Below are 13,642 nucleotides of genomic sequence, written 5' to 3' on the forward strand. Positions count from 1 at the left end.
GATCAGCTTAAGATCAGCACAGTTAAAGATAAAACTTTTAAAGTTAGTGCACTGAAAGAAACAAAAACAACACAGGATCAGATTGAAAGAAAGGTTTCAGTCACACCTTTGATAGAGGAGACTTCAAAAGAATTGGAAGTAGTGCCTGAAAAACATCTAGAATCCTTACACACTGATTTTGCAGTAGATGAAGAGGTGAGTCATGCACCAGAGGGCATTGCTCAGAAGGAATCAATATCCCTGCAGGAGGAAGGAAAAAAGAAAGCCAAAACTAAAGAGGCTGCAGACAAACAAATCACACCAAAGTTTGTCAGAGTCAAGGATAAAACTAAAAAAGTGACTGATGGTAAACCTGAAAAACATGCAAAAACTGAAGAATTTGTCACAGAGCGTGCAACATTTGATGAGGAACTTGACACAACAGAGAGTGAATCAGTATCTCCACAAGAACCCCAACAGAAACTTACCAGACCTCAACAGATTATAGTTGAACAAGACCAGCTAAAGGTCAGCACAGTTAAAGATAAAACATTTAAAGTTAGTCCTCTTAAAAAGACACAGTCAAAACAGGAAGAAATTGAAAGGAAGGTTTCGGTTACACCTTTAATTGAGGAACCTTCTATAGAATTGGGAGTAGCACCTGAAAAACATGAAGACATCATACAAACCGAATTTGCAGCAGCTGACAAGGTAATGCATGTGTCAGAGGGAATTTTTCAGAAGGAATCAATATCCCTGCAGAAGAAAGGACAAAAGAAAGCCAAAACTGAAGAGGTTGCAGACAAACAAGTCACACCAAAATTTGTCACAGTTAAGGATAAAACTAAAAGAGTGACTTCCATGAAAGATGGTAAACCTGAAAAACTTGCAGAAACTGAAGAATTTGTCACAGAGCGTGCAACATTTGATGAGGAAATTGACATGACAGAGAGTAAATTTGTATCTCCACAAGAATCCCAACAAAAACTTACCAAACCTCAACAGATTATAGTTGAACAAGATCAGCTTAAGATCAGCACAGTTAAAGATAAAACTTTTAAAGTTAGTGCACTGAAAGAAACAAAAACAACACAGGATCAGATTGAAAGAAAGGTTTCAGTCACACCTTTGATAGAGGAGACTTCAAAAGAATTGGAAGTAGTGCCTGAAAAACATCTAGAAACCTTACACACTGAATTTGCAGCAGACGATGAGGTAATTCATGTGTCAGAGGGAATTTCTCAGAAGGAATCAATATCCCTGCAGGAGAAAGGAAAAAAGAAAGCCAAAACTAAAGAGGCTGCAGACAAACAAATCACACCAAAGTCTGTCGTGGTTAAAGACAAAACTAAAAAAGTGACTCCCATAAAAGATGGTACTCCTGAAAAGTATGGTAAAACTGAAGAATTTGAAACAGAGCGTGCCACATTCGATGAGGAAATTGATGCGACCAAGAGCAAATCAGTATCGCCACAAGAACCAAAACAGAAACGTATCCTACCACAAGAGTTTATAGTAGAAACAGACCATCTAAAGTTCAGCACTGTTAAAGATAAAACTTTTAAAGTTACTCCACTTAAAGAGACACAGTCAAAACAGGAACAAATTGAAAGAAAAGTTCCAGGTACACCCATGATGGAGGAAGTTTCTAAAGAATTTGACGTAGCACCAGAAAAACTTGAACTTGCAGCAGTTGATGAGGAAAGTCAATCCCTGATAAAACATAAAAAAGGGTTAAGACCACTGACTGAAAAGGAGAAAACAAAACAGGAACATAAGCAGTTGCTGAGGGTAGATGCTGCCAAGGACACTGGGTCCGAAGAACCAGTTAACAGTTATGCATCAGAACCTCTGTATCATGAGAAAGATGAAGCTCAAAAAGATAAAAAGCCTAAGTCAGCCAAATCTCAAAAGATTACTGAAGTCCAGTCCAGGTCAGTCACAGTTACAGATGAATACAGTGATGTAAAAGAGAAGGTGGCTCCCATTGAAAAGAAAACCCTAAAACGACAGGAACAAATTCATAGCACAGCCCTAGAGGCTGATGTAACATATACAAAGTCTTTGGCAGATGTACCAGGAAAATATGCTGGAACCGACATAACTGTTAAAGACAGAGAAACGGAAAAGGGGGAAATCAGTCAATTTGAACCCATTCATCCAGAGACACTTACTAAGAGAGAAAAGAAAGCAGCGAAGACAGTCGATGAAATTCCATCAATAGGGACTCCAAAGAAAGACAAAACAGACAAATTTGCTCCCCTTGAAGAGAAGAAAACAAGGCAAGAACAAACTGAAACAAAGGCAGAAATGATACCTGAAATTGAAATAAAAGAGAAGACCCCAGTTGACATTTCTCAGGTAAAAGACATAGGCCAAAAATTAGTTAAAACGCACAAGACCGCAGTTGATGAAACTGGCAAAGTCCCTGCAACTGTAAAGACAAAACCAGTCAGTCAAGCACAAATTGAAAGCAAAGATTCAATTACAGCTTTCCAAGACAAACCATCTAAAGAACAAACAGCTAAAGAGATCCAGTCCAAGACAGTTACAGTTAAAAATGAGTATGGCAGTGTTACTCTGTTTGAAGTAGCAGAAACAAAACAGGAACAAGTTAAAACTAAGTCCATAATGGCACCTGTGATGGAGGTTGCATCGGAAAAATCTCAGATTGTAAAAATTGGAGATTCTATATCAGATACTTACAAACACATCACAGTTGAACAATACAAGACAAATGAAGACATCAGTAAAGATAAACTAGAGAAAAATGAGGTTGAAAGAGAGGTTTCAGTTGCAGATACGTCAGCGATATCACATGAACACACTCCTGAAAAACTTACAATAAAGGACAAAACCACTGTAGTTCTTCCAGTTGAAGAGAAGAAAACCAGGCAAACACAAAGAGAAACAAAGACAACAGTCTCTGATCCTGACAAAACACCAGAGATTATAATTGAAGATGGCAGAACAAAGAAAACAAAATCTCTTAAAGAGAAAGGAAAGATGTCAGAAAAAAGTACAAAAGCTTCAGTAGTAGTAAAAGATGAATATGGTAGTGTTACTCCATTTGAAGTAACTGACAAAGCCTCTACAGTTGAAGAGATAAAAACAAGGCAAAAGCAAACTGAAACAACAGTTGTTACTCCAGCAACAGAGTTAACAGACACAGAGATTAAGGACAGTCAGCCAAAGAAATCAAAATCCCTAAAAGAGAAGGGGCAGAGGTTGGACAAAGGTACAAAAATTTCCCTGAAAGAAATGCAGTCTATGACTGTTGAAGTTAAAGATGAATATGGTAGTGTTACGCCATTTGATGTAACAGACACAAAACTGGAACAGTTCGAAAGAACAGTTTCAGTTGCACCTGTGATGGAGGTTGCATCTGAAAAACAATTCATAGTCAGAGATGGAGATGTTAAATTGGACACCCTGCAACGAGTTATTGTACCTGACAAGCGTGTAAAAGACATTACATCAAAGACAGAGGACATTTATGAATCCAGTGAAGATTCTCTTAAAAGGCATTCACAAAGTCTAGAGTCTGCCAAGGAAAGGGTGGAAATTTTAACTGAAAAAGAGGAGATTGCAGACAACGATACTCGGGCAAAAGAAGCCACAAGTCATTTTAAAACTGACAAAATTACATTTGTTGATGATACAAAACAGAGACAAGTTCAACAAAAAGCAGAAAGACCAGATGCAACTCAACGAAAGACTCAAAAAATGTTGGGAGGAGAAGATGCTAAAACAAAAGTATTTATCAGAGACCATTCAGCAAAGAAACAAGACTCTCTAAAAGACGAAGGACAGGTTACAGTGGAAGGCATTCAGTCTAAAACGGATATAGTTCAGGAAGTTTTTCTCAGTGTTACTCCAAATGTAGAAACAAAGCAGGAACAAGTAGAAAGAAAGGCATCAAGAACACCTGCAATGGATGTTGCACATGAAAAATCACTGATTGTGCATGAAAAAGATTTAATATTAGATACTACACAAAAGCATATTTCCCCTGATGATCTAGTAAAGGAAATTACATCAAGAAAAAAAGGATCTTACAAGTCAGAGGATGGACAGAAGTTTGATCAGTCGAAGGTTGAAAAACTTGGTGACACAACTACCAAAGTTGCACCAGTTGAACATAAGATCAGAATTGTTGGAGATAAACTGTCTTTGCATGAAAGTGATAAATCTGATCTTGTTGATAAAGAAATTCATTCAGAGATTTTCACAATTAAAGACAAAAGAGCTACAGTTAGTCCTATTGAGGAAACAACAATGAAACTGGAAAACATTGGAACCAAAGCTTCAGTAATGTCTGCAGCTGAGGTGGCATCTAAAGAATCACTTATTGCAGATGTCATACCAGAAGAACATAAGAAAAGAGAAATTCTCAAAGACGGAATCACAACAAAAGAGGAAATTAGAACAACTATGTCAACTGAAGAGGAATGGCCAAAAACAGTCACTATTGAGGGGCAAGCTGAAGTTATTACAGAAGGAATGAAAGTAAGACGATCCACAGTAACACCAAAAGAGTCATTAATTGAGCATGATGCTTTGCAAAGACAACTGGAATTGGCTAAACCAAAGGAAAGTAAGACAGAAACAATGATAGGGCGAGACAAAATCAAAGTCAAAGAGTTTCATGACATAGAAAAAACAGATCTGAAATCCACTCTCCAAGGACACATAAAAGGACAACAGGTAGTTGTACCCACAGAAACAAGTGAGGAAATACATGAATCCCAAAAGAGAGCAGGTAAGGAAGTGAAGAGTTCTGAAAAATACAAACCAGCAAAGAGAGAGTCAGCTGATATTGATTGGCCTGACCCCACTGCTAGAGAACCCTCAGTAACAGATAAAACCAAGCCAAAGATATATGAGAAAACGACTACTACTACTGACTACAAAACAGACTCTCCAGAATACGGAGACGGTGCCACCAGGAAGTGGAAATCAGAAGCCGAGCAGTCTTTTTTGAAGGCAGATGCCCAATACATCCCTGCTCAGGAAGTTGAAACCATAAGCAGAAAGGAAGAAGATCAGGGGCTTAAGTCCATCATAGAAACGAGGGTTTTGTCTTTGGAACCAGAAGGGAAAGAACGCGTCTCCCTTCAAGAATCTTCCAGAGGTATAGAGGGAAAAATGTTATATGTCACAGAGCACGTTTTTGATCTGAGCACCAAACATCGTTGTGCACCTCCTCGTTATCATTCTGTTAAGGATTTATTAGATTCATACCTCTTTGTCGTCATCATTTCAAGAGGATATTCATGTCATATCACCCATTTTGTTTGGGCACAAACTTCTTTGCTCATTGTGAAGAACCGTCACGCTGTCGACTGAGACAGTCTCTTTTGGTTTCTTATCACGTGATGTCTAAACCACCACAGTTTCATGTTGTATGTTGGGTATTTATCATGCTTTTTTCTAATACTGTTTGTTGTGCACATTGTGTTTCACTATACCTGTGTGTATGGACAGGCAAGGTGAGATATTTTTGTTGAAATTTCTTGGAAATTTCTTCCATCTTTAAACTCAACTCTTCCAACTTTATATGTTGTCATCATGTATTTTCTTTGTTCTCTTTGAGTTATTTGTCTTTGCATGGTTCAGTGCTCACCCCATCAGTCTTTGTGTGGTTCTAATTGTCATATACTTTCACTTCCAAGTTCCTGTGAAGGAGAAGGAGCCGCCACTACAAATCAAAGAAGAGCTGGTAAAGCCAGTTGCTCCTCAAGAAGGTACACAACTTCTCTTTCAAATGTATTTTTGTGTTTATGTCTGTGTATGTCTGTGTGAGGGTTTTCTGAAGGCATTCATCAAAGAATGCCGCTCTTGAGCAAATATGAATCTTTGAAACTTTACCCTGAAGAAACCCAACAAGTAACTCAAGTCATTAAAGAGAGTGGAGTACTATGGAAAGGAAAGAAATCAAACAAGGTGATCAAGAATATAGAATAAGTATAAGAACTTTGGTTCTTTTAGTGTCAGGCTCTCAGATTTAGAATGTCATGTTGAATGTAGTGTTTGTGGAGAGGTTTCTGTTGAATTTCCTGTATACTTTGTACTTGAAGAGCGCAAACCACAAGCTGCTGTAAAAGTTGAAGAAGCTGTCAAAAGACCTGAAATCACTGACAAAACCAAAAAGTTGGAGAAGACAATTACTCCACAAGAAGAACCAAAGCCAGGTACCCAGACAATATTCTTAAAGAATTCATACCATCACCTTGTGCAGACAGTGTGTCTTGGTGATACTTTACACACCTCAATTCCCTCTTTTTTATACTTGAAGTGATCAAGCCACAGCCTGTCGTGAAGGCTGAAGAACCAACTAAGAAGGTTGTGGAAGAAGAGAAACCAGTTGTAGAAAAGATAACTCCTGAGACAGGTAGAGGTATTTGAAGGACTGAGATGGAAACATCCTCTTTGCTGGAGTCTTTTAGTTCTTACCATCTTTTTTTACATCTTATTTTATCACTGCAAATGCTGACTATGTAACCACCTTCTTGTGTGTTTCCACTGTTGTTGCTTTGGTTGTCAGTCTTCACTGGGTCGCTACGGTCCCTTTCTGTGGTGTTGTATTACTGGTCTTTTCATGTTGTGTGTCATGTATTTTAGTCATTAATTAATTGATCTTGAGTCAAAAAAAAGCATACCCCATTTGTCCTATGACACAACATAACCTAATTTCAACTCTTTATCTTTTCTTATGTCTTCATTTCACGTCATTCAACTAAATCATGTCATACTGGACTGCTTTGCATCTCAGTCACAACTTTATCATGTCATCCACATTCTGTCAGAATCAGAATATTTATTATTTCTGTATTCTTTTTCTTCTACCCCTTCTAATTTTTGTATAAGTGAAATTGCTTTAATTAAGTGACCTTATTAACAATTTTCTGAACTATACTTTTATATTAGATGAAACCAAGGGACCCGTCCAAGCACCGGGAGGAGTAAAGAAAGGTAGGAGCATCAATTGCCATTCACTTTACTTTGGTACATACAATACACAGCAACGCACTCAGCAACTATAGAGGTACACCAACTGATTCTAGTACAGCATCCAATAGTGCCCTCAAATGTAAAGATCTGGCTCACTATTGTATTTCAAAAGATCAGTTGGAGATTTTAGGACACTAAAGGTAAATTTGTTCTGACTGGCTCATTTACAAATAAAAAACACTTTATCAGAAGTGATTTAAATTTATTTTAAAGACATATCTAGTACACATAGTGTCTGTTTTTCTGTAGTATCCTGTGGGAGTTGTCTTTTCTTGTGTCTGTCTTTTGTCCTCTTCTATGTCTGTTCTGTTTCTGTCACTGATTTTGTTTTTTATTAAGAATTTACTGTTTGTTGAAATCCTTGGGGACAAGTTAGGAAGTTTAAACTTTAATGTTCAATTTTTTCCTATGACAGTGTTTTCTTATTCTTTTCTTATTGCTGTATATCTTTAGTTATTCTTCGTATTTTCTAAATGTGGTTGTACATGTTGTGCTGTCTTGTGCTGTTAATAAGTACTGTCAAACCTTTGCTGCCTCAGAACTGGTTCTGCACAAAAAAGGTATAATTCAGTTTGAAGAGGATGGAACATTTGAGATTCCCACCCTGAGGAAAACAACCAGAGTCGTAAGAGAAGTGGAAGAGGAGCAGGAAACTGTCAAACTAAAAAAGATCCCATCAGTTCCACCTAAAGAGGCTGAAGAAGAGGAAAAATCTCTGAAAGTCACCAAGACCACAGTCTTCCATGCAGAGGAGATTGTGCATAAAGAAGAGGCTATTGAGATGTCAGTGGCCACCAGGAGACCTGTAGAGGAGAGGAAACCTAGGGAGAAAGCAGACGTGGTGAAAAAGCCAGGAATTGTGAAGCCTAAAGAAGAGGAACCAAAAGAAGCTCATAAAGATGCATGGACCCGGCAGAAACCCATCCCAAAGGATGAGAAACCAGATGATAAGATTTCTCTGAAGAAAACTCCCAAGGCACCAAAGGAGGAGGAACCTGCCCCACCAAGTGCAGCCTTGAAGAAAGTTAAAAAATTGCCATCAGACGAAGTGGAACCAGAAGTTGTCAAACTAAAACCATTTGAAAAGCCTGTTAAACTAGCTGAAGAGCCAGAGAAAGAGAAGAAGGAGAGGCCAGACAGGGACACTGTGCCTTTCCAGAAGGGAGAGAGGATCCCCAGAGAAGTGGAAACCAAAGAACCGCTGAAGAAACCGGAGGAAGCTCCTCCTGAGGTAAAGGAGCCACCAGCCAAGGTGCCAAAACCAGTAGATAAAAAGAAAACTCCAGAGAAAGAGCCTGAGGAGGTCAAAGCACCCACCAAGGTGAAGAAAATCCCAACACTAGAGGAAGACATGGAAAGCGTCAAGCTGAAACCCATCTCCAGGCCTTCCAAAGAGGCTGCAGAGCCTGAGAAGAAACCGGTAGAGGAGAAAGAGAGGAAACCAATTGATGACCTGCACCGTCGACGCATAAGTCCAGATGAAAAGTTAAAAGGACGAGAGCCAGAGGCTAAGCCAAAGAAACCTGAGATCCCAGAAGCTCCAGAGAAGAAGCCAGAGAAGCCAAAGGAGGTAGAGACAGTTCCAGCAGAGAAGACGGTATCTCCTGTGCCAGCTCCTGTTAAGAAACCTGAAAAGGTTCCTGAGGAGCCCAAACCTCTGCAGGTGAAGAAGGGTGTCATACCCAAGGTGAAAGAGGAGAAGGAAGAAGTGGCACTGAAGCCTGTGGAGCAGCTTAAGAAGGTTGAGCTGAAAAAGACACCATCTCCTAAAGTTGAGAAAGTTAAAGAACCAGAGGCAGTGCCTGTTGAGAAGAGGCCAAGTGTTGATAAACTTAAAAAGATTCCTAAAACTATTTCACCAAAGGAGTCTATTGAAGCTGTGACTCTCAAAAAGGTCCCAAAGAAGCCGTCACCAGAGGAAGAGAAGGCTACAGAACCAGCAAAGCCTGATAAAGGGAAGATTCCCCTGGTGAAGGAGGTTTCTCCTGGAGCTGTACAGATGAAGAAGGTTGCAACTCAGCTGGAGGAGGAGGTATTTGAAGAGGAGTTTGAAGCTGAGGGAGAGGTGGAGCCGGAGGAGGAAGAGGCCTGGGGCTGGGAGCTGGTTCCTCGGGACAGTTACGGCTCAGAGGACTGGGAAGGTGAAGGAGAGGAAGGTGCTCTGGAGGTTCCAGGGGTGGCCAGGAGAGGTGAGATGGTGGCGGTCCCAACTAGTTGGGTGACGACTGAGAAAACCTTCATGCCCTGAATAATCTCTACCCATTCCCACCATCATGGCTCCATCTAAATCATCTTTACCACATCATATCTTAAGTGTTACGCGATTTACGCCATCTCTTTCTTGTATTTATGTTAATTATCATTCTGTGCGTCTGATCATATTCATTGCTTTCTGTCATTTATGTTATTTCATTTGTATGTCTTCCATACATGTCTATCTGTATGTCACTATCATTCATTCCCATCAGTCCCACATCTGTTCTTCACACTCATATCATCTTTACCTTTCTGTTTGTTGTTCCATGTCTTCATGTTCTAAGAGCTACAGTACAGTAAAGTTGTAACTACACATTATTCATCATTGTGTCTTTTGTCAGCCTTCATTTCAGTGTCATTATTTCATACATTTTCCATCACTCTCACTTCATATTCCCCTATACATTTGAGTGGACATCACATATCTCCTTGCTCTGGCATGTTTATGAAGACATTGATATGTGATTACATTATGTGCAGCAAATTCACTTTAATTGTTTCTGAACAGAGGGACAACCAGCAGAAGCAGAAGCAGGAAGAGGTAGAGGTAGAGGGGTGAAACGTAAGTCTTTTGTTTTAATTTACCCATGAGCTTTTCCTTTGAATTCTCAGCAAGAAAATTATTTCATTCTATATCATATATAGTCATTCCACAGAACCCTATGAATTGGTTGTTTGTCCTCAATGTATATTTCAGCCAAGCAGACCCCGTCTCCTGGAGAAGGCAGGGGCCGTGGCCTTAAGCCTGGTGGCAGAGGACCACCACCACCAGAGGAACCTTTTGCAGGATTTAAGCTCAAAGCTGTCCCTCTGAAGTTTATCAAGAAGCTTCAGGATATCGTGTTGCAGGAGGCCGAGTCTATTGGCTCATCAGCTGTGTTTGAGTGTGAGGTCTCACCTTCCACTGCTGTCACTTCATGGATGAAAGATGGCAGTAACCTGCGTGAGAGCCCCAAGCACAAGTTCACTTCTGATGGCAAAGATCGCAAGTTGAACATTATTGATGTCCAGCTGTCTGACACCGGTGAATATACCTGTATAGCCAAGAATGCTGGCAAGGAAATCTCATGCACAGCCAAGCTCATTGTTGAAGGTATTTTAGCTTTTCTCTGCCTCAAAATTAACACCAAAGATACTTGTTGTACTAAGACTAGAAATTGTACCTCTTATGATCCAAGTTAAACATTCGCCAATGTCAGATTGCTCATAACTTTATGACCTTACAGAGCTACCTGTGAAATGGATCAAAGAACTGGAGGAGGAGACTTCAGCTCTGAAGGGTCAGCCAGTGTACATGACCTGTGAGCTGAATAAAGAGAGAGATGTGGTATGGAAGAAGAATGGCGAGGTCCTGAAGGCAAAGGCCAACAAGATTCAGATCAATATCATTGGTATGCAGCACGCTGTGACCATCCAGAACTCAGCAGATGAGGACGCTGGTTCTTACTCGTGTGAAGTGGCTGGCCAGGAGGATGTCAAGACCACAACAGCTGTCAAAGTGATAGGTAAGAACAGGAGAGCATTGTTCAGCTTGAACTTAAACTTGATAAGAATAAAAGAACCTTTGAATTCTCTGCAAAATATCTGAAAACCACCCAGTAAGAGACCAACTAAGCCAAGAGTAAGCCTGTTTAAGCTGCTCTGCCCTGGCTCAGACTACATTTATGTATTATATAATATATTAATTACGCACATTTTATCTGTAATAGTATGATGGACATTGATTCAGTAACTTCTAATCCCAACAGAAATCATCAAAGATTGGATTGTGAAACCACTGAGAGACCAGCATGTTAAACCAAAGGCTACCGCTACATTTAAATGCGAGCTCTTCAAGGACACCCCTAACTGGAAGTGGCTCAAAGGAGAGAATGAGGTCACTCCATCTGACAAGCTTGAGATCAAGAAGGATGGAAAGGAGCTGACACTCACCATCAAGAACTGTCAGCCTGAGGATGTAGCAGAATATGCCATGGAGGTGGAAGGACGCATCTATACTGCCAAGCTAACGCTAGGAGGTTTAACTATCTACCACCTTACCTTTCTTTTAACTTGAATCCTTCAAATACTTAACTTGTCTTTCAATAAATTGGTGTATGTTTCTGAATACTAATATGACACCTTTCTCAGAGCGGGAGGCTGAGATCCTGAAGCCCCTGGCCAGCGTTGAGGTGGTTGAGAAGGAAGATGCCATGTTTGAGACAGAGATCTCTGAGGATGATGTTCCAGGAGAATGGAAGCTCAAAGGAGAGGTTTTGACCAGATCACCGGTAAGACTAGATGGACTTAGTTTTATAAAGCTTGTGACGTCTTAATGCACGTATTTATATATTAGGATATCAATTTTCACTACTTTTTATATAAAAATGTACTGTAATGTATCCATCAGACATGTGACATCCAAATGGAGGGTGGCGTGCGTAAGCTCATACTGAAAAACTGCCAGTTGGATCAGGCCGGAGAAGTGTCCTACCAGGCTCTGAATGCCATAACCAGCGCAATGCTCAATGTCAAAGGTAAGGAAGTACTCCTGGTATCCAAGATCGTAATTACAACGTGCCATGATATTTTGGATATTAGGTGTAAAAATAAAGGCGTAAGGTCCGTGGGCAATAAAAATAAAGCTTCAAGGCAACTGAGAGCGGACCTTAGATCTTTATTTAATAGGGCTGACGAGTCAAATTCATTACTTTTGCGTCTTTTTTGAGACTTTCTGCAGCCTGGAAAAGAAGAAAAGGGATTTTGATGAGGGATCCCAGCTATTACTCATGGTCCAAATGATGTCCTGTGTTTGTTGTTTTACTTGTTGTACAGTGTGTTCACTGGAAAATGTAAACCTGTCTGGTGTTGTGTCAGATTTGACATTGTGTGAAAATGTGTGTAGTGATGTCACTCTACAGAATATGTGTATTGTCTGTGGTTAAATGTTTTATGTTCGATCTACATACAGTGGCCAGTTTAAGTTGCACTGACACCATGTTCCTGAATGGGTTATTCCACATTGCTTAAGTTTTACCAAACTGGTGGGGTCTTGATGAAAAGCAAGTAGAAAGAAGAAAGGCCTGAGAGATGAAGATTGATCAAGATGATGGACTGGTCCTTCCCTGCGACAAACATTTTGGTGAATGTTTCAAATGTACACATTCCTTATTACCAGCAAGACTGCGTTCCTTGATGACAACATTTAAGTCTTCATGACATGGAGTCCTTTAATGCTGTGCTACTAAGCAGACCAATCCTGGGACTGTGGCGTCTTTTGGCTCTGGGACTGCACAATCTGAAGATGTCTCCAATAGGCCTCTTGTAGGATAGGATTAGTTGTGTAGATCATCAGTGAGCCCCAATCTAGTAGGCAACAAGCAATTTCTTGGGGTTTTCATGCCAATAACCCCTCATATCTATGAGGCACGAAATGTCTACAGCCGTGGAGCAGCACAGCCCAGTCCTTTTTACAGGAGGGTACATGGTAAACTGGCCACTTACTGTAGACTCGTGTGCTGTTGTTGTGTTTTGTTATGTTGTTGATGTACTTTGCCTGTGTCACTTTTCAACCCAGAGATCGAAATGGACTTTGTTGTCCCGCTGAAGGATGTTTCTGTGCCTGAAAAGAAACAGGCTAAGTTCGAATGCACCATCACGAAGGATGTCTCTAAGGTCATGTGGTATAGAGGGGCTGATATCATCACCCCAGACCAAAAGTATGACATCATCGATGATGGAAAGAAGCATATTCTCATTATAAACTGCTGTGAGTTTGATGATGAGGACGAATATACAATTGAGGCTTTGGGCAAAACTTCAACAGCTAGACTCACAGTGGAGGGTAAGTCCTGGGCTGCTATTACTGGACATAACTAGTAGAATCATTATTATTATGACTCTATTGACTGAGTTGGTTTCCTCCCTTTTCAAACTAAATTATATGAATATGCTTTATTAACACAATTATAGGTATCAGGCTCAAATTTATCTCACCACTAAAGGACCAAACTGTGAAGGAAGGCGATACTGCTCGGTTTGAGCTGGAGCTGTCTCACGAGAACATCCCTGTCACCTGGTACAAGAACGACGTTAAAATTCATCCAAGCAGAACAGTGGTCACTCATGTGGATGGAAAGAAACACGTGCTAGAAATAAAGGAAGTGACTCTAGATGATATTTGCCAAATAAAGGCTGAGGCCAAAGGAATTCCTTCCATGGCCAACCTGACGGTCATAGGTAAACTGCCTTCCAGAGTAACAGCCTGTCTTCTTTCTGTCTTCCTCTTCCAGTGTCTCTTCTCATTCCCCACAGCCGTTCGTACAGTTTGTCCATGTTTGTGTTAGTGCAGGTCCATAAAAGGACCCTATTATGTGTTTGTAAGTCATTGTTTTTCTGTGTTGTGTGTTGTTTT

General features: G+C 40.2%; 1 protein-coding gene across 1 annotated transcript in view; it reads left to right on the forward strand.

Annotated features, from left to right (window-relative positions):
• The window catches only part of ttn.2 (titin, tandem duplicate 2), a 221,131-nt gene that overhangs the window by 97,431 nt on the left and 110,058 nt on the right, over window positions 1-13,642 (forward strand). Inside the window, exons 104-116 of the mRNA XM_084725464.1 lie at window positions 5,655-5,726; window positions 6,060-6,173; window positions 6,278-6,373; window positions 6,910-6,954; window positions 7,533-9,182; window positions 9,758-9,811; window positions 9,947-10,342; window positions 10,476-10,754; window positions 10,998-11,267; window positions 11,380-11,519; window positions 11,639-11,765; window positions 12,806-13,072; window positions 13,201-13,467. Coding sequence (XP_084581590.1) covers window positions 5,655-5,726; window positions 6,060-6,173; window positions 6,278-6,373; window positions 6,910-6,954; window positions 7,533-9,182; window positions 9,758-9,811; window positions 9,947-10,342; window positions 10,476-10,754; window positions 10,998-11,267; window positions 11,380-11,519; window positions 11,639-11,765; window positions 12,806-13,072; window positions 13,201-13,467 — 3,777 coding nt within the window. The remainder of the gene's footprint in view (window positions 1-5,654; window positions 5,727-6,059; window positions 6,174-6,277; window positions 6,374-6,909; window positions 6,955-7,532; window positions 9,183-9,757; window positions 9,812-9,946; window positions 10,343-10,475; window positions 10,755-10,997; window positions 11,268-11,379; window positions 11,520-11,638; window positions 11,766-12,805; window positions 13,073-13,200; window positions 13,468-13,642) is intronic.

The sequence above is a fragment of the Lutjanus erythropterus genome, chromosome 8 (genome assembly GCF_056507025.1).
Source record: "Lutjanus erythropterus isolate fLutEry1 chromosome 8, fLutEry1.hap2, whole genome shotgun sequence".
In the NCBI taxonomy this organism is placed as follows: Eukaryota; Metazoa; Chordata; class Actinopteri; order Lutjaniformes; family Lutjanidae; genus Lutjanus; species Lutjanus erythropterus.